General features: G+C 52.0%; 10 protein-coding genes across 10 annotated transcripts; 5 read left to right on the top strand and 5 right to left on the bottom strand.

Annotated features, from left to right (window-relative positions):
* Positions 1 to 479: 479 nt before the first annotated feature.
* Positions 480 to 1,934, top strand: J4E85_007532 (uncharacterized protein; the record flags this gene model as incomplete). The annotated part of the gene is made up of 1 exon (XM_051471764.1): positions 480 to 1,934. One exon carries the CDS (start codon positions 480 to 482, stop codon positions 1,932 to 1,934), a length of 1,455 nt encoding a protein of 484 aa, XP_051324838.1.
* Positions 1,935 to 2,180: 246 nt separating this feature from the next.
* Positions 2,181 to 3,138, top strand: J4E85_007531 (uncharacterized protein; the record flags this gene model as incomplete). Its single annotated transcript, XM_051471763.1, has 2 exons — positions 2,181 to 2,261; positions 2,317 to 3,138. The coding sequence occupies 2 exons, from the start codon at positions 2,181 to 2,183 to the stop codon at positions 3,136 to 3,138; spliced, it is 903 nt and encodes a 300-aa protein (XP_051324837.1).
* A 618-nt stretch (positions 3,139 to 3,756) lies between these two features.
* On the top strand, positions 3,757 to 4,740 carry J4E85_007530 (uncharacterized protein; the record flags this gene model as incomplete). Its single annotated transcript, XM_051471762.1, has 1 exon — positions 3,757 to 4,740. One exon carries the CDS (start codon positions 3,757 to 3,759, stop codon positions 4,738 to 4,740), a length of 984 nt encoding a protein of 327 aa, XP_051324836.1.
* Positions 4,741 to 4,823: 83 nt separating this feature from the next.
* Positions 4,824 to 5,966, bottom strand: J4E85_007529 (uncharacterized protein; the record flags this gene model as incomplete). Its single annotated transcript, XM_051471761.1, has 1 exon — positions 4,824 to 5,966. One exon carries the CDS (start codon positions 5,964 to 5,966, stop codon positions 4,824 to 4,826), a length of 1,143 nt encoding a protein of 380 aa, XP_051324835.1.
* A 1,691-nt stretch (positions 5,967 to 7,657) lies between these two features.
* J4E85_007528 (uncharacterized protein) lies at positions 7,658 to 8,561 on the bottom strand (the record flags this gene model as incomplete). Its single annotated transcript, XM_051471760.1, has 3 exons — positions 7,658 to 7,669; positions 7,729 to 8,517; positions 8,541 to 8,561. 3 exons carry the CDS (start codon positions 8,559 to 8,561, stop codon positions 7,658 to 7,660), a joined length of 822 nt encoding a protein of 273 aa, XP_051324834.1.
* A 1,900-nt stretch (positions 8,562 to 10,461) lies between these two features.
* On the bottom strand, positions 10,462 to 11,636 carry J4E85_007527 (uncharacterized protein; the record flags this gene model as incomplete). Its single annotated transcript, XM_051471759.1, has 2 exons — positions 10,462 to 11,174; positions 11,228 to 11,636. The coding sequence occupies 2 exons, from the start codon at positions 11,634 to 11,636 to the stop codon at positions 10,462 to 10,464; spliced, it is 1,122 nt and encodes a 373-aa protein (XP_051324833.1).
* A 781-nt stretch (positions 11,637 to 12,417) lies between these two features.
* J4E85_007526 (uncharacterized protein) lies at positions 12,418 to 12,843 on the bottom strand (the record flags this gene model as incomplete). The annotated part of the gene is made up of 1 exon (XM_051471758.1): positions 12,418 to 12,843. One exon carries the CDS (start codon positions 12,841 to 12,843, stop codon positions 12,418 to 12,420), a length of 426 nt encoding a protein of 141 aa, XP_051324832.1.
* Positions 12,844 to 14,667: 1,824 nt separating this feature from the next.
* Positions 14,668 to 16,312, top strand: J4E85_007525 (uncharacterized protein; the record flags this gene model as incomplete). Its single annotated transcript, XM_051471757.1, has 2 exons — positions 14,668 to 14,806; positions 14,859 to 16,312. The coding sequence occupies 2 exons, from the start codon at positions 14,668 to 14,670 to the stop codon at positions 16,310 to 16,312; spliced, it is 1,593 nt and encodes a 530-aa protein (XP_051324831.1).
* A 300-nt stretch (positions 16,313 to 16,612) lies between these two features.
* J4E85_007524 (uncharacterized protein) lies at positions 16,613 to 17,185 on the bottom strand (the record flags this gene model as incomplete). The annotated part of the gene is made up of 1 exon (XM_051471756.1): positions 16,613 to 17,185. The coding sequence occupies one exon, from the start codon at positions 17,183 to 17,185 to the stop codon at positions 16,613 to 16,615; it is 573 nt and encodes a 190-aa protein (XP_051324830.1).
* Positions 17,186 to 20,522: 3,337 nt separating this feature from the next.
* On the top strand, positions 20,523 to 22,219 carry J4E85_007523 (uncharacterized protein; the record flags this gene model as incomplete). Its single annotated transcript, XM_051471755.1, has 3 exons — positions 20,523 to 20,711; positions 20,763 to 21,128; positions 21,185 to 22,219. The coding sequence occupies 3 exons, from the start codon at positions 20,523 to 20,525 to the stop codon at positions 22,217 to 22,219; spliced, it is 1,590 nt and encodes a 529-aa protein (XP_051324829.1).
* Between the last annotated feature and the right edge of the window lie 1,007 nt (positions 22,220 to 23,226).

The following is a 23,226-nucleotide window of genomic DNA, read 5'->3' as shown; positions in this document are numbered from 1 at the left end:
GATATGAATGCATCGAAATTACCTGATGTAGTGTGACGCAGATGATTCCATAGAAAGGTAGTCCGAACAAAGACATCGCGCGGGTACAGGAACGATCTCTACATAAGTGTTGTGAAATTCCCTGCGGTACGGGAGTGTCGCGGAATGTGATGCAGATGAGACACGATTGCCATCGCTGAGCCATGTCAGAGCATGAAGACGAATCAGCAAGCAGTCACTACGAAGAGAGGTGGACGTGCGCGAAATGTAGACCGCGATGTGTGTGGGTGCGCGTTGGAGTGTTGTTATGATGCGTGCTTGGAGAACCGCGGATAACGCGATCGTGCACGGTGCCGGTACTAGCCTCTTGGCATTGTTTCAAAGACACCTCGCCACCGCAGGTACACAGTCTATCTTTCCTACTTTCCATATCCGCGTATGCATCTATCAGCCTTCCCACCCCTACTGTCGAGTTTTTTATTGCGACATTGAACGGCGTCATGAATATCTTACCACAGGAGCTCATCAACAAAATTGTCCTGTGTCTAGAGCGCTATCCCGGTCAGTCACAGGCCCCGATAATTGAACAGCAGGGGGACCAGTCTAAGCTCCCACCATATGCGACAATTTCTAGCCGCTGGAGAGAGGCTGTGGAATACGTCACTTTCCATCGTTTGTCTATCAAGAGCCATGAGCTGAGTCAGCTCGAGGCCATGGTGACTGGCAATCGTCCCCAATACCTAAAGAGACTCTCTTTCGAGATTACACTACCAGAGTACTCAGAAGAGAGCTGTGGACGTGTTGAGTCGATAGAAGAACAACAATGCAATGACGAAGCCTTCACCCAAGCCATCGCAGACTTGTTTTCCTTAGTGAGAAAGTGGGAAGATGCAGATCTAGTACGTGGTTTACGACTACAGCTACACGGCGCATATTCCCCGACCGATCATCGTGACCGGAACCAGATCACGCTTGAAATGGCACAACACAAGCGTGGGATAGACATTTTCGAAAAACGATGGGTAAACTCCTACATCCATCTCTCCAGACCGGAAAGAATACCCACGCTCTTGAGCATTGTATATCTCCGCATTACGGGCCACATTTCCCGAAAGCTGGCCCCTGTAGTCGGACCTGGTCTAGCTGCATGTCTACCCAACCTACGGAGTTTCTACTGGGAGTTTGGAGAGGTAGACGACACGTCCATCAACGTGGAAAGCAGAGCCTTATTCGCGAGGATGCTCAACCAGACTAAGCTTGACAAATGCTCTGCGGCTGAGATTACCTTCAATCAAGACCCTGCGGCGGACCAACGCGTGGCAGAACCTTCGCGCATACCAATAGGCGCACTCTACGATCCGTTCAGCGTATCTCTGCGTAGCTTTTCGCAGAACCTGACTTCCCTTGTTCTGAACGGCTTTGTCGACTCGACTATTTTCTGGCCTTCAAGCCTTGAGAAAAGCTCTGTGCTCAGCTGGCCGGCCCTCAGGAAGCTGACAATCTTCTTCAACATGGCCGCCCCGTCTGGGGAGTGGTACTTTGACGGAACACCACCAGGTGAGATTGAGGAGCAGTGGGGCGGCAATATCGTGCAGTTCCGCGACCGTGAAGACGCAAAGACCTTAGATCCGTTGATCGCGGCTTTCGCAAAGGCGGTCCAACAGATGCCGGCCCTAGAACATTTTCTGCTCGAAACGGAGCTTGGCCACGACATAGGCTACTGGGAGATATCGTACTATGCGCCTGGAATTGAAGAAGATGGGCACGATAATGAAGATGATGCTAGCGTGCGGCGGCTCTACTATTCCGTTGGGGAAGTATGGAGGCCAGATGACTTCATGGCAGAAGCTTTTCGACGTATCGGACGGGATCGACATGGGCCGGAGCTGATTGAAAGGTTTTATGAGCTGGGTAGCAGGACTTGGCCGCTTGATTCTCCGTGGAGCTGGCTATGACCTACGTAACCGACCTATCTGCGCTTTTGAAAATGACCAGGCAGTCTTGACAACTCTTGCCGAGCTATTATTCGATTGCGACTACCTTGTGCTCCGGCCAGCTAAAACAGCACGTGCGGCGACAAGCCTTTAGGACGCTAAACTTCATTGCGACATGACCGCGCTTACTAAGCAGTCCGAGGACTTTCCACGATTCATGCATACCATCCGTCTTATTGACCCAACACGCTGTATCGACCTTGCAAAATGCCGGATATAACAGCCAACGATGGTATCCATCTTCACTACGAGACATATGGCTCTCCCGGTGCCGCTCCCTTGATATTGGTGAGCTCCCCGCCCTCGAGCGCGTACCGCCACCAGGCCTGACATTGGTCGCTAGCTGCACGGCTTCACGGGTTCAGGTGCAGTCTTCAAGCGCAATGTTGCCGCACTCGCAAAAGCTCACCATGTCATTATTCCCGACTTGCGCGGCCACGGCGACTCCGGTAAACCAAAAGCCGGCTACAATGTGGCACGCCTAGCAATGGATCTCAAGAACTTAATCGAGTTTTTCGGTTTCCGCGACGGTACCATCAAAGCCATAGGCACGAGCCTAGGTGCTGCTATCCTGTGGAGCTACAGCGAACTGTTCACGACTGGCGCGTTCTCACACATGGTTTTCGTGGACCAAGCGCCACTGCAGAACTATCTCGAGGATTGGGGTCCTGAGTTCGGAAACCTGGGATGCAACAATCTAGAAGCACTGAACGCGATGCAAAAGACACTGATTGCGAACCCGAAGGAGGCGCACCTTGGTACCATCGCAGCGTGCTTGGGCTACAGATCTCATCCGCGACCCCGAGACCCTCAGTCGGATTCGTCACAGTGGGAAGATGACGAAGCGTTCTTCCTGGCCGAGGCTCTGAAAGGCGATGGGTGGTGGTATGGAAAGCTAATGGCTGACCATACGGCAAACGACTGGCGGCATCCTATCGCTCATGCTTTCGGACCAGAGAGCGGTAGTGAAACCAAGGTGCTGGTAGTAGCAAGTAGCCGAAGTGGATGTTTCCCAGCTGCGGGACCGCTCAAAGTGGTCGAGCTTGTGAATGGAGGCGAGAAGGAAGGACTCGCGAAGGGAGTGACGGTGGACTGGGGTGGCCATTGGTGCTATTGGGAGAAGTCGGAGATGTTCAATGCGCTTGTCATTGACTTCTTCTCGTGAGCGCAATATATGCTGTATTGACTTGATGTTGCTGCGACAGAGTAGTCCGTGTTGTTAGTCATCTCAACGTTCATACCTATAGGTCCTATTTCATAGTCAAAGGAACGAGAGGGGTATAGCTCCCACGCAACGAGTTCTTCCGCAGGCGCGTCAAACCCTGCAGAGCGCCGCTAATGAGTGGCACATGAGCAAAAAGCTGGCGAAAACATACCACAGTGGGGATTTTTCAAGCAGTCATCCACAGAGCCACTTCTAAACCGCCGGCATCCTGCTTGTATATGGCTGAGCGGTTGTAAAAGACCACTATGTGGGGTTCCCCAGGCTAAAGATGCGGCTCCCGGAGGCTCTGGGGCTAGCGCATCTGAGTTGTGGCTCGTAGCGAGCAGGTCTGCCTCGAGACGAGCATGACTCGCCTCGATCCCCGCAACACTGTCACGTATATATGCTCAGTTGGCCGCATCTTCATCGCATTATCATTGCGCACTTCTGTCTCTTGCAAACAAATTCCTCTTCAGTTCTTCACAGCATTGAACTGCCTTCATTCCGAGATCCCGAGCTTCAGAGTCAGAAACCCGTTGTAGCCCTGACCCGAGAGTCTAACAGAGCAAAACACCGACAATGTCGAACAACATCCTCATCACCGGCGGTGCCGGCTTCCTAGGCCCTATGCTGGCCGCCAAGTTGGCAAAAGATTCTTCAAACAACATCGTCCTAACCGACCTTCGCACACCCCAAAGGCCAGCTGGCATCCCAGACTCGGCATTCAACCTAGAGCTCACAGCTGGAGATCTGACCTCCCAATCAGACATCGACAAACTCCTTTCCATGCGCCCACAATGGTCAGCCATTTTCCTCTTCCACGGCATAATGTCCGTCGGCTGCGAAGAGAACCCCGCGCTTTCCACCAAAGTCAACCTAGACGCCACGCTCTCCGTTCTCACATCCATTTCAAAACTCCAACAAGCGACCAAACCCCGCATTGTATACGCTTCGACCCAGGCCGTTTACGGACCACCTTATACGGCCACAGGTCCTATCACAGATGATACCCCTGCGACACCAATAGGCGTCTACGGCACGCACAAGGCCATCATGGAGAAGCACATCGATGATCTCAACCGCCGTGGTCTCATCGATGCCTTCTCCGTGCGTCTACCCACCGTCGTCGTCCGTCCAGGTGCGCCATCGCGATCAGCAGCAGCATTCCTAAGCGGCCTTCTCCGCGAGCCGCTCGCCGGACTCGAATGCATCGTCCCGATCAGCGACCGTTCAGCGCGCCAGATGATCTGCTCACCACGCGTCATGATCGAGAACTTTGTGCGCGTAATGAAGGCGCCTGCGGATGCTATGCCAGCGCATATTCGCGCGGTCTACATGCCAGGTATCAGTGTCACCCTTGGAGACATGTACGCGGCGTTCGAGGCGGTGGTTGGAAAGGAGAAGCTGAGTTTGTTGAGGGAGGAGGTGGATGAGGAAGCGAAAAGGTTGTTGGATAGCTGGCCGCAAACTGCGGAGTTTGGGAATGCGACGAGGATGGGGCTGTTGTTTGATGAGAGTTGCGAGCAGATATATAGGGAGTATGCTGATAGTCTGAAGGCGTAGGCTTTGAAGTAGAAAATCATTTCCAGTTCGAACTTTAGCATTCCACATAATCATCGCATGTCGCAAGGATACTGACCGCTTACTCATGCAACAGTCTCAAAATATAGGTCCTCCTCGATTCTTTCCACGTCCAAGCGACTGAACTTCTCCATGTCTACCTCCCACCTCTTCATCTTGTCTTCTAGCGTGCCAGCCAGCAAGTCCTCTTTCTTTCCGTACTGCCACCGTCTAAAGCCCGAAGGCCCACCAACTCGAGCCTTATACGTACGATCAGCCTTCAGCCCTTCCATACTGCGCACATACTCCTTTTCGTTACCTAGCTTCTCCAATGTGCATTCAAATCGCCACGGTCTGTTCGCTGAGATCTCCACGAAATCATTATCATGCGGAAAGTTCGGATGTGGATCACCGTCCCAGCAGACGAAGACGGCGCCCCATTCAACCTTCTCCCCGGTGTCATTGTCCTGACAATCGATTAGTTGGTCGATACAGTGCAGGTCTCCGGAGCAGAACTTGGTGACCGAAAGTGGGGAGCGTGATTTTTCGAAGACGAAGGGCTTGTGACTGTCGGTCGTGTATTCGATGACGAAGGTGAAGGGATCTGGACCATTGAGATGAGCTTTTTTGGGCATCTCCAACCTGGCAAAGAGTTTTGGAGGTGCCGGGTCGTCGTGGACGGTGAAGTAGTATGTGCCACCATCTTCACGATCAACGGGCAGCTTCTGCGCTGATGTGAGGCGTTCGGGATTGCCATTGAGCTCATCCGCATAACATGCGAACACTTCGCCAGCTTCCTCAGCCAGCCGTAAACCGTATGTATGGCCGGGTTGCAAGATCTCTTTCCACACAACATGCGTTGTTTCAGTCAATACACTAATCGATACTTCCCGACGCTGTGGGAATGACGTTGAGAGTATGTTGTACTGGCCTTTTCGAGGAGATGTGACATATGGCAGCATGATAACACCTGCATCTTCCTTGCTAGAATGCACGAGTTCAAACAATCCAGACCTTAATGCCTGTAGGACAGTGTTTCGCCCCCTTCCAATAACGGTAAGACCATTACAAAACAGGGTTATCGGGCGCTCTGTCTCTGGAGTTGTAATTATGAGGTGGCCGAGGTCACGACGTTGTTTACGGTTCAACTGGAACTTGTTGTCGGGTTCCAGTTCTTCTGCCTCAAACCGGAGGGATATGCCGTTGCTAGGCGTGGATTTAGTTAACATGGTGAGCGCGCGCTTCGTGGTATGTGCAACGCAAGCCTGGTGAATAGCCGAGAGACAGATGTGTAAGGCTAAAGAGAGTGATCATGTAGCTGACAACGATACCGAAAGACCTCCGAGTAGAAGAAAGTAATTGTGAATGTGATGGCATTTCTCAAGGCTGTGCCGTGTCGATGTTCTGGTAATGATGTGACGTCATGTCAGAACTAGAACCAGAGAGGACAGCCCTAGTCAAATAACTGATACGAACTCCAGCGACGGCCTGAAGACCTGCGCTGGCAATTTATTACCAAGGGATAATTTACAAAGATAGACCAGCATCCTACCCACTACACTCCTATCGATGCTAAGAACTCCACATGATTATTTGCCATCACTACCATGGCGACCACAGCCAGATTCATCGAAGACGACAAGTTAGATCAATATCCGCGTTCCAGCTAATCCGGACACGTTTCAGATCCGAGCCCCGCCCGCCGTGGGACATCTGTCCATGATCACGTTTCTTGACCTGGCGCTTCTTATCCCGGGGAGAGGGAGATAAGTCTGTCGACTGAATGAAGTCACTCATTCCCAGATGGTCGCCATCTATCGATTGCGCAGAAATCTGCGACTTGGTGTAGCAGTCTCTACCATCAATCTCCTTGTGCAGCGCTCGTTGGATATCGGCCCGATGAGATCCTGCGCAGAAGTTTGAGATGTTATTCATCCCCCGCAATATTGATTGAATGACAGAGACATGAGGATCAGCCCCATACTGCAAAGAGACAAGGCAAATATCGCGAACGATATTGTTGCATCCTGCGTTGTATCCACTCAGCTCATAGCCACTATACATGGCAATGAGAAGATTCTCCCAGAACGTACAACCATTGTGCATGGCCATGTTTGGATCCAGACCGTTCTCAAGAAAGATACGGTATTGCGCGACTCGTGGAGAGAGCGAGTCTCTGAGGCTCTTTGGAGAACTTAAAGCCTGGTGCAAATTCTCAAACCATCCGGAAGAGGATGTGTCGCGATATATCACGGAAAGATCCGCCCCATTGCGGAGGAATTCTCGTAAGAGGTCGTGTTGAATGGGTTGCGAAGCGGTAGAAACATCAAAAGTGTGCTTTGCTAGCGTCCTTACAAAAGCGGTAGTGATTGTGGTGCTCTGTGACGTAGCATTCGGGCACAATCGATGGCTGAAGAGACGCTTGAAATATCTGGATAAGTTCCGCATCTTGTTCTCCGATTTCGCGTTTGCCCGATTTAGCATGCCAATCCAGCTGCCAGTAGTTATGTTTACATCAACACCCTGCTCAAGGAACATGCCGAAGATTTCCCAATATTGCTCTTCGTGTTCGCCGTCCATCAGTTCCGCTGCTCTGTCCGCGAATGCAGTCCAACTGGTGACGCCATCCACGATGGTATTCGGATTAGCTCCAAGTCCAAAGAGAACCGTCACTAACGACGGTAGAGGAGCGTTCGCTTTTGTGTTTGATGAGAGTCCGGGGAATCTCTTACCAGACTGGCTGGAAATGCCATGGAGTGATGAGATAGAGGGCAGACAAAAGGCATACGATTCGCCAGGCGCAACTGAAGCCATTACATCATGTTTGAGAATATGATCAAGGCCCAGAAGCGCACCATCCTTGTGCATCCGGTAATTCAGGTACTCGGCATGCCCGAGCGAGGCCGCGAACCGAAGGATGTCACAGTTGAGTCTGCACCAAGTATGACATGGTCTCATGGCCTCGTTCCCTAGTTCTGCTTGATCTATGACCTGAAAGCAATGCGTTGTGTCGCCTGTCTCGATAGCGCCTTTGCTGGCCAGTTCCACGGCCATCTTGTAATTTTGGAAAGTGGGGTTCTCCTCGATGAATTTTGATTCTGCAATCAAAGCCATGCTTATGGCAGTGAAAACATTGAGTTCCTCCGACGCCCAAGACTGGAGCTTGTCCTTCATGCGATTTGTCGCGAGGAAGTCGCTCAAGGTACGGTGCAAGAAGTCGACTTCTGTCTGCGCGGTGATGTCCACCGAGGGGGTGGCCTCTAAAAGACCTTTGAACCGACCGTTGAGCCGTCTCTCGGTCTTCATTGCACATCTTTGTATCTCAGAGTGTGACCATATCTCGTCGGGCTTATCGAATCCGAAGGTTGGGTCTTCTTGTTCCAGAAAGTAGTAGTGTATCAATTTCAGTTGACGCGGACTCCGCATAGCGACGAGGAACGTCCAAGCCATTCTGCTTCGATATATCGCATCCACCGACGCCAGAATCTGCTCGAAGAACTCTTCCAAGTCCGATGGTGTCGCTTGCAAGCGCTCTTGTAATATGGTCACTGGATCCTGGTTGATGATGCCGTTACGAAGCGATTTGACCACGAGACGTACCCAAAGGAAAACACCTTGTGCTCGTTCGCCGATATCCCGTACCAGATCATTAAACAGTGTCGGTTCGAAGTCAATGTAGCGACTGTCGGATAGCAGATTTTCCCACGCAAATAGCTCAATGTCTGGTCTGGTAAATTCGTGTATTCGGAGCACATGCGGATTTGATCGTCCAAACGAGTCCTGGAAACAATTCCAAGGTCTACTTGAAAGGCAGAGTTTGACATTTGGAGCAGTGGACAGGTCCCGCAATGTCTCGATCACGTCGCAACTATCTCCATAATACTCGTCTAAGCCGTCTACCTGGAAGTAGAACTTGGTGCGCACTGTAGTCTGTGTCTTGAATAGAGCGATCGACCTTTGCAACTCCAGAAGGGTCCAAGGGATTGGCGAAGCGATGCCATGAAGGTCGGGATGGTATTGAGCAGCCAATCTTCCAGGACAAAGCTCTGGAACCAAATCGGGGCAGGCGTGTAATATGTGATATAGAAGTGTTTGTAGAAGTCCTTCCAGAGAGTTTTGCATCTGCTGACCTGGTAGCCAAAAGTAGAAGCATGCTCTTACCAACGGTGCATCTCCGGACCAAATTCGCAGATTGTCGACGGTATCGTCATGCTCGAAAAGATATTTCATCAACGTGGACTTCCCGGACCCTTGCGTGGCGTAAGACTAGTGTCTCATAAGGTATATTCGACCACAACTCACCTGGCTTTCCTGTAATCCAGTATATTCCACTGCCATCTTGCAGCCATTCTGCGAACCCGGTCCCCGATTGTGCATCCAGGCTATCCGCGTTATCAAGACCATCCAAATCATCGAGGCTGTCTAGGTCATCATGGCTGTAAAGCCAGGAAAAAGTCTTTTTGTGAGCATCTCTAATCGCACTCTGTCTCGTATGCATGCACTCGTAGCGGAGGCTAGCAATGATCGCATGAGACTGAGACACTTGATGAATCTCCGAAGATAGCTGAGAAAAGCAATTCTGCAGCCTCTTCCAGTAGGCATCGCCCTGTAGATTTAGAACGCGTGCCTGAGTAGCTTGGAGCTGACGATCGAGGGCCTGAATCTGTGCGGTGATTTCGTACTCTGCCTGCATATTCTTGTCCTTCCAATCTTCCAACAATTGCTTCAGTTGAAATTGATTGTCACTAGGAGTGTGATTAGTAAATATCGTCTTGAATAGTGGCGAGGGCTAATACTTCGTGTTAGAAACCAGATGCATGTTTACCTGGTCTCTGAGCCGTGCCAGCCTCAACGTCAACTCTTCAATGTGCGCTTTTCCCCACACACTCTTGAGAGCTTTGCGAAAGCTCTGCCATTTTGTTGGTACTTTGCCAGATCCTGGCACATGCTGCTTGTTAAGTCTGTTAATCGCGTCCAGAAGTTCTCTCGCAATAGTGTCGCAATGATGAGCGATCTCGGATAGTCGTCTGGACGAGCGTGCGCTTGAAGTTATACCATTACTTAAGGCACTAATATCCTGGGAGATGATTTTGAGGTCGATATTCTCATTCAATAAGCCCGATGTGGACTCATGCAATTCCCTGGTCTTCGACACGAGAACAAAGCTGAAAGAGATGAATTGGATGATGTTTCCGGCAAGACCAATGGCAGCCAGACCTTCTGCCATCCTGATACAGAATTTTTCGAATGGATCGCAGAGGCGTGGCCGAGCGAGACGCTGCCATCTTTGGCTTCATAGATCGAAGTGGTGGACCTGCTCAGTCGGTCCAGGCTCCGCCATGATCAGGCTGGGGCTGTGTTATCTTGTGGCAACTCATGATTCGATAAGGGGGCGGCGATGGACTTCCGACATGCAGCGTGCAGGCTGGAAATGCAGATAGATGCTTTCATGCGTCGTTCCGGTGAAGCGGGGCAATTTTGGCTGGTGACGATTGGAGAGCTCATTAGCGCTGGTGCTTGACGCCCAGGTGTGCCTGCCACCACAACGGCAAGGCACCCCGCAAATAGTAATGACAAGGCGGCACAGCATCTGGGCCGACAACAGGGAATCCCAAAGATAATTATTGGCCAATGATACAAGGCATGAGCTAGATGAACTGTATGAGAGGATGTACATCCGAGGAGCCGCTCGCAATCCCCGTGGGGTATGATAGTCCCTGCTTCTCATACCCTTCCCCTCAACCACTCGCCCGCCCGCTTAGCCATATTCACAGCCTCCTGGTTGAACCCTAGGAGGTGACCAAGAAGAAGGATATCATGAGGGGCATTCTCCTCAATATCCAATTGAAGATCATTACCCGCCTCCTTCATCTTCTCCGCCCACTCCACGATATCAAAGTATAGCACCTCTCCGCTGCCCGTGTTCACAAACATGGGCACCTCAGTCTTAAACGTCCGGTTCTTCTGCGAGACATAAGGCTGCGACAGGACCTTTTCTCCGCCCTCGCCCGCATACGCGGTTGTGCCCCATGCCGTGAAGGGCGGGGAGATGTAGTCTGTAGCGTAGTTTCGGTTGTCGTGGACGTAGGAGCCGGAGGTGTCGGCGGGGTTGGTCCACGGTGACCAGAGGAGCGCGGAGGAGGGGGCGGGTAGACCGAGTTCGGAGCCGTAGTCGGTGATGTAGCGGAGGAGCGCGATGGCGAGGTTGCCGCCTGCTGAGTCTCCGGACAGAATGATGTTCTTTGGGGAGATCTTGAGGTCGTTCAGCAGGTATAGGTATGATGTCAGACTGTCTTGGAGGGCGGCAGGGAACGGGCTCGACGTCTTCGAGACGGGCAGGGTCGAGAGGCGGTATTGCGGGCAGAAGACGTGCGTGGCTGGTGTGTGTTTGAGGAGTTTCTTTGCCATGGGTCCGCTGGCTGCTGTTCGTCCATCCCCTAGAAAATTGTTAATTTTGGACGCGCCTGGATAGTGGAAACGGTATGCTCACCCGTGACGAAAGCTCCGCCGTGGATATGGAGAACCACTTTGGTGTTCTTATCGCTGCCCGTGGTCAACGGCGCAGGAAACCACGTCGCCCCAATCTCCACAGGCACAATATCCTTATTGCTCCTCAATGGCCCCTTGTATGCATCATTCTTCGCTGGCTTAATGACCACAAAGCGCTCCTTCTCTTGTTCCGGTGTCAGGGGCAGCGGCGTGGCAATCTGCACCTTTGACACGTGCCATAGACCAGAGAAGAAGGCATGCACGGTGATAGCCTGTCGAAGAGTCCAGCTAGGATGCTGGCGACCGAGAACGAGGAACTTGATGAGGATGATAGGGAAGCGCACGAGCTCGAAGCCCAGGGCGCCGAGCCCATAGATGGCCTTTACGGGATGTTGCGTGAGGTCCACCATTGCGCTCGTGGCAGTGTCGACAGAGATGAAGAGAGCTCCATTGCGGGACTAGAAGCTTATAACGCGATGACGATGGTGTGCCGCTTGCCTGTGATTGTTGAGGGGCGGCTGGCTCTGAGGATCTGAGCCGAGGTCCTTGGCGCTGCTAGCTCACGATCTCCAAAACTACCCCACATCTGCACCTCGACTTTTCCAACCTTTGCCCTTATCGACTTAGGAGGATCGCATCTTGGTACGCACCGCGTTTGGTCCGGCGACCGCGCAACCCGTTTCCGCGCACGCAACAACGAGCCGATGTCACAGAGCTTACGTTCAGGCGACTTATGTGTCCCGGACAACTCTCCAGCGTGCTGATCCAACTTCATACTCCCAGATCACTCATAGACAGGCACACATGCTGGGCACCCTGACGCTTGTCAAGCGGGAATCTACGGAGGTTGCCTCACCTCACTCCTATGTACAGCGATGACATCAATACGATTGATGGAGTGCTGCTTTCTAGCCGACACACAAAATCAAGCAAATATCGATACTCTACTGGTTTGTTAAGGACAGAGTTTGGGTCACTTCAAGCCACGTTGCAGGATCACTTGGCAGGAGTACATTGCTTTCCAGTTTTTTTCTTTATTGGGTATCTCAGTCTTCTCTTTATCTTTCAAACATCAGTATGCCTTTCTTACGCTCATTCCGTACCATCGCCTGCTCGAAAATTATGACAACCAAACGACCGAAGCCAACATGACAGGTAAGGATGCCAGTCCAATTGGGCTCGCTTCTGGGCCTAAACATTGTAACGACGTTCTTTCTTCGGTACCGGAGGCATGTAAACTTCGTCAGTGTCGTCCTGTTCGGTTTCCTTTCCACGGGACTTCTTCACATAAAGCTTGATCAGCGCCAGTATATCCTCTCGCGTAGTGCAAGTGTCGCGACTGAGCTTTGTGTTCCGTCCTTGATCAATACGCTTCTGGATCCTTCCCTGTACTTCGTCCAGCTTCCCTTCCGTAAGCGTTGCTAGATCCAGAAGGAGTACCAGGAATTCCTCGCCCCATATCTCGATGTCAGCTGTGTGTCTATAGCTGAGGCCATGTGGAAGTGCTTGTTGCACGTCTTGTATATTCCAACGACTGCAGATCTCGTTGATCACCTCGTTGATGACTGGTTCGGGGGTCGGAGACCGTGAACGTTGCGCGTCGGATGGTATCTGCATGGTTTATGTCGATAGAGAGGGTCTTGCGATGGTCTTGGTTGCGGTTGCAATACCTTGCTTGGGTCGTAGAGAGTCGCCGGTTGGTGTGGAGAGACTGTGATCATATAGGAGCTCGCGGGATTATATCGTGTCGGGGAGAGATGTGTGACTGAACAAGGTCGCCATCCATCGGTACGAATGAGGAGTGACCACACAGAAGCTCACATCTCGACTTTCACCCGAATCGAAACGCCTGCGGTTTACCTCGCGCTCGCACCGGTGAAAGCGATAGCCTAGATGCATCGCGGGAATGGATGTCGTGCGATTTACGCTATTCTGGAAGGACTTGGTATATACTGCGTACCTGATGCCATGTATTCGTCCCGGGTGATCAGTGTAGCAGTTGATGGTCAATATATATGATATACTCAAGGTAAATCTTGTAAGGAGCGGTGGCTGAGTTCCACACCCGTCCGATTTGGTGGGGAGACGTCAGGTCGGACGATGTACATCATTTGTACGGATAGCTTGTACATATGTGAAAAGCTTGTTTGATGTTTGTCTCTAAACAGTGAATCATGAATGTTCCATCGATGTCCAATCTGGCTTGCTGTCAGGCGAGCTCTTTGCACGCTTCACACCTTCAATGCAAGAACGAGGCGTCGGAATCGAGTGGAAGTTGAAATAATCGACTGTGAATGAATACAGACATATAGCAATGTTTCGATTATTCAATCATTCTTGTCTCTTCATTATGGGCAGATGACAGACCTGGAGGAGGAGGGAGAGATTTGCTTACTCAGCTTACTCCGCCAAGCCAAACCCTGGCGTTTTTCCGCTCAGAGCTACCACCAGCTTCAATCAAACCTTGTGCCTTGAGTTCAACCACCGGCATCCTTTTACCGTTGCAGGCGACTAGCAAACCAGCGACAGTTCTTCTTTTCGAATCACTATCACTCCAGTGCTTCCGAATACACGGGATCATAATGCCAGGCTTCAGCTGTCAGTTGTCGCACCTGCCAGAAGCTGTCAAACATGGAAGGAACAACAATGCACATGCACGCTGATATCCGCCGAACAGTCTTCGCCAAAAACGTCGGACTAGTGCGCTCCTCGTACGATAAGCAAAAGCAGAGAACAATGGGGACGTCGCATGCATAGCCTTGCTGGCCATCATGCCTCGGTTGAGGATGTTGCCCCTTTCCGGAAGTCAGGCGCGCGCGGTACCCCATTCAACGACCTTCATCGCAAAATACACGATGGATCATTCTTGCGTAGTCGCAAACATACTGAAAAGGAACAACAATGAACACCCACGCCGTCCAGTCGTCGTTGTGGTGTTGAACAGATTGCTCTGTGTCTACTCGTAGACAGCTCCGCCAAATTACTGGGTACCTGTCCGTCGGCAATTCCGCCGAGAGAAGGCGAACCCAGACCACCGCTTGTCGCGTGCACGACCCGGAGATTTTCAGGACCAATTGGCTACAAGAAAAAACCAATCATGCATGGGGTTCGTGATGCCAAAATTAGATGACAATCGGTCTAAGATCGTTTTCTAGACGAAGATGTCCTTAGCTCTTCGGTGAGAGTAACCGCAACCCCACACCTTCCATGCTCCATCCTACATCGTATCCTGAACACGAACTTAGTCGCTGCAACGGGCACTATGGCAGCCTTTCCCGTATGCGCATTGATCATGCGCCGTTTAAGAAGCCCCGTACCGATACCCTTTAATAGCATTGCGCATTCTAGAGGCCTTATATACCGCTTCTACGCGCAACGGTCTTCACCATCATCATTCGACATTCGTTTAGTCCTTCGTTAGAACATCCAAACACATTAATCATGAGGAGAAACCAACTAATCAGCCTCGCGCTGCTTGCCCCGAGTTGTCAAGCCTACGTCTGGCCCAGCAAGTACGACCAGCTCGACGACCTACTGTATCTGCAATCTGGGTACATCAGGAACGGAGAACTCTCAGATCGTACGTACCTGTTTCCCTCAGTACATCCCGCTTAAGACTTACACAACAGCAGAGGTCCAGACCTGCTCATTCGGCGCTCGCCAACCAGGCATCCAAAAGGCCGCGGAATGGGTGCGAACGAACTTCCACGACGCCGTCACCCACGATGCCTCAACGGGGATCGGCGGCTTGGACGCCTCGATTCAATACGAACTCGACAGACCAGAAAATCTTGGTGCCGCGTTGAACAACACCCTATCTGATATGGCCAGTTCAGTCAACATCCGGAGCTCCGCAGCCGACGTTTTGGCTTTGTCATTGGTCATGTCTGTGGCTCGTTGCGCTGACATGCGCGTGCCTCTACGACTGGGCCGCAAAGACGCGGCAGAAGCTGGCATCAAAGGCGTACCGGAAGCGCACACCGACCTTGACACCACAAGGAAGAGATTTGAAACTGCCAGTTTGACGGAGAAGGAGATGATCACTTTGATTGCGTGTGGTCACAGCATTGGAGGTGTTCACTCAGTCGATCACCCGGAGATCGTCTCCGGTCCCGTCACCGCCGAGAACAAGGCGACTTTCGATACTACCAGCGGAGAGATGGATAACGCTGTGGTAACGGAGTACCTCAACAACTCGACAGCGAACCCATTGGTCGTCAACGCCAACAACACTTTGAACTCCGACAAGCGCATCTTCCTTGCCGACGACAACGCGACTATGCGCAAGCTTGCAGACAAGGCCTACTTCAAGTCGCAGTGTGAAGCTGCATTCGAGAAACTGATTCACCTCGTGCCCGGAGATGTCACACTAACGGAGCCCATGGAGCCAGCGGACATCCGCCCTTACATCACATCATACCAACTCAAGGACGGAGCAGTCGAGTTAACAGGACGTCTTCGTGTCCGAACCACACCAGTCACCGGCCGCGACGGCAACACACTCACAGCTTCTCTCATCCCAGTCTCGCGCAACGGCAGCACGCCCGCCGAGATCGTCGCTAACCGCGCTACCTACAAGTTAGGAACGTCCTCTGGATACCTAGACGAGAGATTCCAGTGGTTCGAATTCATCCAGACACTCAACGCCACCGATGCCTTCGACGCCTTCACGATCCGCGTCAACGACGAAACTTACGACAACGGCGGCACAGGCAGCTACCCCATCAACCCCGACGTCCTCTACCAAGAAGCGCAGTCATGCACAGCCAAGGACACCACAACAGGAGAGTGGAAGATGACCATCACCGCAGCCGTTTCCAAGGCCCTCCTCCAGAGCGGTGCTACACCACAGCTCAACGTGTCGAAGAAGACCAAGGTCCAGGGCCTTGTTATTCCTCGTCTTACACCAACGATTGTCGAGATGAGCCCCGCGGGCAAGGAGACTGCCGAGTATGTGTATTACACTGCGACGACGGTTCTGAGTGAGAGGGGCCTTGATCCTACGTTTGATATAGAGGTTGGGGAGTCGAAGGTGGAGTTTATTAGTGCGAATGCGCTTACGCAGCAGGAGTGTGCGGCTTTGTAAATACCCCATAGTTAATGAATGTTTTTACCATTTCAAAGCTTGAATACTTAGACTGTCTTCACCTGATTTTATGACCATAATCGGCAATGCGTGTCTTGTGCTATGGAGAGGTTTAGCGCGCGATCAGGGTGCTCAGTCGCATGCAATATTACACCAGACATCCCGCGTTCGCAAATTTATTAGGTGCACGATTTTCTTGAACATCTATGAGACCAAGCCTCGCTCTAAGTCTTCCTCGTCATCTACTAATACATCATCCCCACCGACCACACCAGGAACGCCGAACCATGCAACCCAACCCTACAACTTCGAAGACAGCTTCCCGCTCTTTTGCGCCGTGTAGGTAGCGATGAGATCCATCAACGCTGGGCTAAGCACGTCATATGTCTGCAGACCCTCCTTCCTGAACTTCTCGCGTACGGCGTCCATCTCCTTCGGATTGAAACCCTGCTCGATGATGCTGCTGACGAAGGCGGCGAACTGCGGCTCTTGCCATCCCTTCTTGTCACTGAGTTCAACGTGGACGAAGTCCAGGCCCTTGAATGGATGGTCGACGACAATGCGACCGAAGAGGTGGACGCCGCATTGCTTGCAGGCATTGCGCTGGATGGCCGCTGATTCGTCGATGATGTGCAGCTTGTCGCCGTTCGCAGTGACGGAGACGTTGTCTTTAGAGATGACGCCAACGACGGAGAAGAGCGCGTTCTTTGGCTTCCAGCATTTCGAGCAGCCGCAGGCGTGGTTGTGCGCGACATTACCAGCGAGGGTAACTTCGACCTTCTTGGTGGGGCAATGGCAGTAGAGCTTGCCGCCGGAGAAGTTGGGGTCGCCCTTCTTGATACCGTTGTCGATGGCGGGGTGGATGGACGGCATTATGAACACTAATTTATCGATGGTTTACTTGGAACAAGAGGTGGTTGTTTGAGTTTATCTGAAGGGTGACAAAGTCGCAGATACTCAGGTACCTAGGCGCACACTATATACGGGTCCTGCGTTCCACATCGAGACTATCACCCCCTCACGGGACTGCGCAACCGATCAAGAAAGAACCGCCCCAATATGTGGTGCGACCGCACGCAATACTGATGGTATTGTGGATTGGAGGTGCGGAGCCGCATAACGTTGCCGCTTTAGGTCACTCGGCCCTTCCCCGCCTCGCTTTGGAGATTGCCGCGATACAGCTGCCTGCCCTTTGGAGGCGATGCAGATGTTCATATTCACTGCATTTCGCAAACATGAAGAGACGATCCGTCACTACAGCTTCGAGACGAGACCGACGCTCTGATGAGCATTGCATTCGGTGGTGGTGTTGCACGTGCGAAGTAGAGGATGCCTCGTATCGGCGCCCGGCAAGACCCTGACTATGTTCGCAGAGGGAAAACAGTAGCCAAGAGCGGTAGTCCGCCAAAAGAGCACATCCAAAAACACCACAGCTTGTACATCTGTCGATCCAACCTTCCATCCTGTATACCGACCGCTCGCATAGCCGTACCCACCAAAAGCCCACCAAGACAGACAGAAACCACCGCCGCCTCCCAGCGAGCACCCAAGAAGACCAGCGGGGCATAAAATGTCCAGAAAACGACGGCCACCACAACAGTCCACAGCGCACGTCTTCTACCCAACTCAATCGGAATGGTACGCCGGCCACGGGCTCGATCGCCGGCTTCGTCGCGAAAGTCTTGGGCATGAATCGTTGTGCCGATGATACCAAGTGTGACCAGAAAGATCCATTGCCATGCTGCGTAGCTCATCGTAGCATCCGGGCCGAGGGCGATGCTTAGAGCGCCGCTGAAAGGGCAGACGAGGCCAAGAGCACAGATGGCATTGCGCGAGATGCCGCTGTAGTCGCTTCCGCCCATATCGTGGTACAAGGTGTTGAAGACAACCCATGCGACATAGATTGGCACTACGTTGAACTGGTAACTGACAAGTGCAAGTGCCAGGTACGCAGCAATCATCAGGTTTGTAGTCTGCGCTGTGTTGATCCTTCCTGTTGGGATTGGACGCCAGGGCTTGTTGATTGCGTCTTCTTGGACTGAGGATTCATGACGCTGGTTTTGAAGGCAGCATGGCAACAGCATCAGCCAAAGCCACGTCAACGTTGTTGGTACTCTTCGCAACACCGCGAGACCGTCTTGGGATGGTAAATCCAATGCTGGGCCAGAAAGAGTGGCGAGCACGCCGAAAACTGCGGGGGGGAGTACCACGTCTTTTAGATTGTCGCACGTGAAGAGGACCAAGGTGTGGGCATGGTACGGGATCTTCTTTGCGGCCCTCGATGGGCTTGCGAAGAATTTGGATGTGGGATGTTTGTCGATGGGCGTGGAGACATCCGTGCTCTCACCCATGTCTGACGACGTCCCCTCCATGGCAGACATGGTGTACGCAAATTGAGTAGGGTAAAGAAGTCGATGCTTGGTATTCACCGAAAGTGTGTTGCTGTGTGTATTCCCCTCATGGCTTCCCCGTCCGTCTTTTATAGCACATCCTAGCGAACGCTAACATATCTTGTCGCTCCAGGAATGGATACAGCTTGCTATTCCCTCGCATGCCAAAATCAGCACTGCTCGTGCATCCCACGTTCAGCGGGAAGATGAACGAGTGGTACGGTACCATTTTCGTCACAACTTGCTTACATGCCTTATCTCGCTGTACGCCCTGCTGTCGATGTACATCACTCTCCCTATCCAGCCGCGAACATTGCCGTCGCATACTTATTGCACAGTAAACCGGCATCCTGCGACAAACTTGTGGAAGTTCAAGCTTTACGTGTGGCTGTTCATGTTGCGTCCCTGTTACGCCCGGCAGAGTGCATATAGATAGCTAAGCGACGTTTTATGCCTTATTTTACATGAACCTTCGGCTAGCAGGTGTACAGATTGGACTTCTGGCCATCGTAAGCCTGATCTATGTAGCGCCATCCTGCGAAAAGAAGGCATTTGATGGAATATGTTGATCTGGATCTTAACGTGTGTTGCTGATGTCTATGACGCATATACGCGACGTCCACGCTGTGGATTTTGCTCGTACACTAGATCGATCCTGTATCTTCATACGTTGGGTACGGCTTCTTGGTGTCCAACTCTAGGTATGCTTGCAGCAGCTAGATCAATTGATGGCCGAAAGTTCCGACATGTGATTAGTGATCCAGATAACATCTTGTCGGTGCTGCTGTTAAGATTGGTCGACAAACGCTCCGTACCGCCCGCGTCCATCAAAGGCGCTCTACTGGATATGCCGTACCACGAAGCATTCTGTTCGTCATTTCTGGTGAAAATGATCTTGGCTCCCCAACAAGTAGCATCGTTACGGCAAGATGCTAGGGCTGTGAGTCCCTGATGTCCAGAGAGATGTAGTAATCGGCTGTTGGCAATCCTGAAGGTATGCAAAAATGTTGCAGAACTCTCTTTGGATGCTGTACTGTTAGCTTTGGGAGTACTGCAACCAGAGCGGTATGTGCAATGGAATTGCAGAGCCATAGTCCAGACGTGACAATGTGACATGCGGGTGCCGCGGAAGAATGCATCCGCGAAGGTAAGGATTCCTAGCATAGTGCCGTCGCGTGCGCGCGAAGCCCCGACCCGTGACCTGCCGTATGTGCTTTGCTATTCTACCCTGTAGATACGGATGCTTGTCATACAGTCCAGTATCTTGCGGGCGCTTCGTGAAGAGTGATGTTTTGATCGAGCCCTGGAGGGTGAGAACTGCAATGATGCGCGCGAGGACGGGGCCACCTTGGCAAAGCGGCACGGGCCTCAGCCGACGCGCCCATCCGAGGTCGCACCTGCCGTGTCTGCTCGCGCGCCCCACTCAACTCATCTCTACATCAATCACCGGTTCGACTTGCATGGTTCCTTATGGCTACTCCACAGGACTTCCATCGCCATTATGCTTCAGAAGCGTAGTTCATCGCGCGGGAGGCACCGATGTACCTTCGTCATCGCGCGGTAGCTGTGAACGTGGCCAGCGGCTATCAAACTACCAGAACCGGGGAAGCAATCCTATGAGTAGGATCGAGACCTCATTCAACGCGTACTAATGCACGACCGGAAGCTCGCATTGGAGCCGTTCGTCCAATATCAGTGCATGCGGATGTTTTGCCTACTCACTCGCACATGAGCGTACATTTGCGGTCAATATCGACCGTAAAAGGGCCAGCTAACCTCGTCCTTGATCCCACCTCAGTCTTTCCACCTATCTCTTGGCCATGAAACTCATCGCGACGATAGCATGTGGCACCGTTGCAGCCACCGTGAGGGTGTCGGCTCAAGACGCATTCGAAGCACCTGATTTCAATGTAACCAAAGCCCTCATCCAGAACGGGGTCAATGTTTCCGCAATGCCTGAATTGGCGGGCTTGGCCACCCGATCGTCTTCAAGCGGCTGCTCCGTTGCAGTAAGTTATTGCGCTGTGCCTCTCTGCAGCATGAGCTAATTACCGCGACAGTGTGGCTCGCTCGAAGTCGTCTTCGGTAAAGACAAGACTGTCCGTGGACAGAATGCCGAATACTGGTCAAACCAACAAGCCGCCGTTGTGCCGTATTGCACCTTTACTCCCAAGGCCACTCTTGAAGTGTCATCCTTGGTATTGATATCTCGCCTTACCCAGTGCCCCTTTGCGGTAAAGAGTGGTGGGCATGCCGCGTTTCCCGGTGCTTCCAGTATCCATGGAGGTATCATGGTTGACTTGAAGGACTTCACCGTGCGCAAGCTGTCTGCGGACCAGAAGACTGTTGCTATTGGGCCAGGTAACCGGTGGATAGATGCATACCGGTATCTCACGCCGTACAACTTGACGATAGTCGGTGGCCGAGTACGTTCAATTTGGACGCCAAGCTACTCTCCATGAAGTGCGCTTACATCTTCTAGGCCGCACACGTCGGTGTTGGTGGTCTGACTCTAGGTGGGGGCATCAGCGACTTGACAAACGAACACGGTCTTGCCTGCGACAATGTCGCGTCATACGAAGTCGTTACCGCGTCCGGCGTTATCGTCAACGCGTCTCCAAATCGCTACCCCGATCTTTACTGGGCCCTACGCGGTGGCGGAAACAACTTCGGCATTGTCACAACCTTCTACTATGAGACCATTGTACAGCCACCCATGTGGGGTGGCATGCGTATCCACGACCCCAGCACCACCCCCGCATTGATCACTGCTTTTGAGAACGCCATCAACAATGCCGAAGAAGATATGAAGCTCGCACACGTAGTGTCATTTACAACATACGATACTTACCAGCTCGCATTCACCGAACTCGAATACCTCCTCCCAGTCGACCTCTCGAACCCTCCCGAAATCGCCAGGGAGTATCTCGGTATCCCATTCATGCAAGACAAAACGGGCAACAGTACCCTCGAAGATCTGACGCCACACCGAAGCGACGATATGCCATCTGGGTTTCGCACCACCATGTGGTCTGCGTCATTCAAAATGAGCGCCAAGCTCATTCAAAAGATGACCGACAGATTCTTTGAGGTGGCACCCGGTCTGCCTGCCGTCTCCGTGAACATTGCATTCCAAGCGTTCTCTAAGCCAGCGCTACAAGCAATGCAAAAGAAAGGTGGTAACGCCCTCGGATTATACCCCGAAAACGGCCCGTTCTTCCATGTCTTGGTGTATATGGCGTGGAACGAGTCTAGCGACGACACAACGATGATGGAGGCTGCCCAGTCCTATGTCGAGACGTCCAAGAGTATGGCTAGGGAGCTGGGCGTCGATAACGAGTACTACTACATGCCGTACAGCAGCGGATATGAGCCTGTGGTGTCTGGGTATGGAGAGGAGAACATGGCGAGACTAAGGGCTATATCGCACAGGTATGACCCGATGCAAGTTTTCCAGAACCTGCAACCGGGTTACTTCAAGCTTGACGGGAAAGCACCGCTTGGTGCGAGTCTTTGAACAGCGCGCATGAAGCGAGCTGACAATGCTCTATATTTCTGGGTTCTGCGGCGTTTGCATGTGTGTGGCTGAGGCCATTCGGGTAGCTAACAACGGTGAAGCCCCAACACCGGCAGAATATCTTCATCCCTTGCGAAGATATTACGATGTGCGCCTGCCCCTCTGCGCTGGATGTTATGCTTGAGCATAACCGATGAATACAACTTCGACTGTCTGTGGGAATTTGATTTGAATGTAAATTGAAAGTTCCCTAGAGAACATGCGGACAGGCCCGCCCGCCCGCAGACTGTGCCGCAATACTAAGACAGCGCTAGTGGTGGAGCACAGTGCTTAGCTGTCTTAGCCTAAAATCTGTGTCTCTTCATATTACTATTGCCAATTTAATACCTCCCCTCAGCTACCAAACTCGTCGTCGCCATAATGAGATCAGAAGGCACTCAACGCATCGATGCAGAAGTGGTAGCTCACTGTCTGGAGACCAGGAATACGATTCCTCAGCAAGCTGCCAGGTATACAACGGCACCCGAACGCATGGGCTGTACGTTCCATTACCTCCGAGAAGCAATGTATCCCGCTCAGTGACGACATAGGCTGTTCAAATGATACGAGTGAACTTCAGATCTGTGACATGTGAGAAGAACTGCAGGTCAATGAGCAGTGGGATAGATCTATCGACAGCCCATTTGGTACCAATAGAAGACTGCAGATGAAGTACTATCACGCTGACTGCTTGAGGTCGTCGCTGCAATGTCATAAAGTAAACACAACTCAGCCTAAATGAAGTACCATCATGTTGACTGTTGGGGTCGTCGCTGCAAAGCAACAAATTAAACACAATTTACTTTGAACGAAAAGGTGTTGTGTGGGGCTACCTGAGTAACTGACCTGTCGCAGCAAGAAAACAACATGACGGCAATTCTCACTTTGGAAGATCTATAAAGTTCTTCCTTCGCCGTCGAGCTTGATTTCCACCACCAAGAACAGAATCACTCTGCACACCAAAAGCC

This window comes from Alternaria conjuncta, assembly GCF_024043145.1.
Source record: "Alternaria conjuncta strain BMP 0040 chromosome Unknown scaffold_10, whole genome shotgun sequence".
NCBI classification, from domain to species: domain Eukaryota; kingdom Fungi; phylum Ascomycota; class Dothideomycetes; order Pleosporales; family Pleosporaceae; genus Alternaria; species Alternaria conjuncta.
This window is presented reverse-complemented; position numbering and strand designations above follow the sequence as displayed.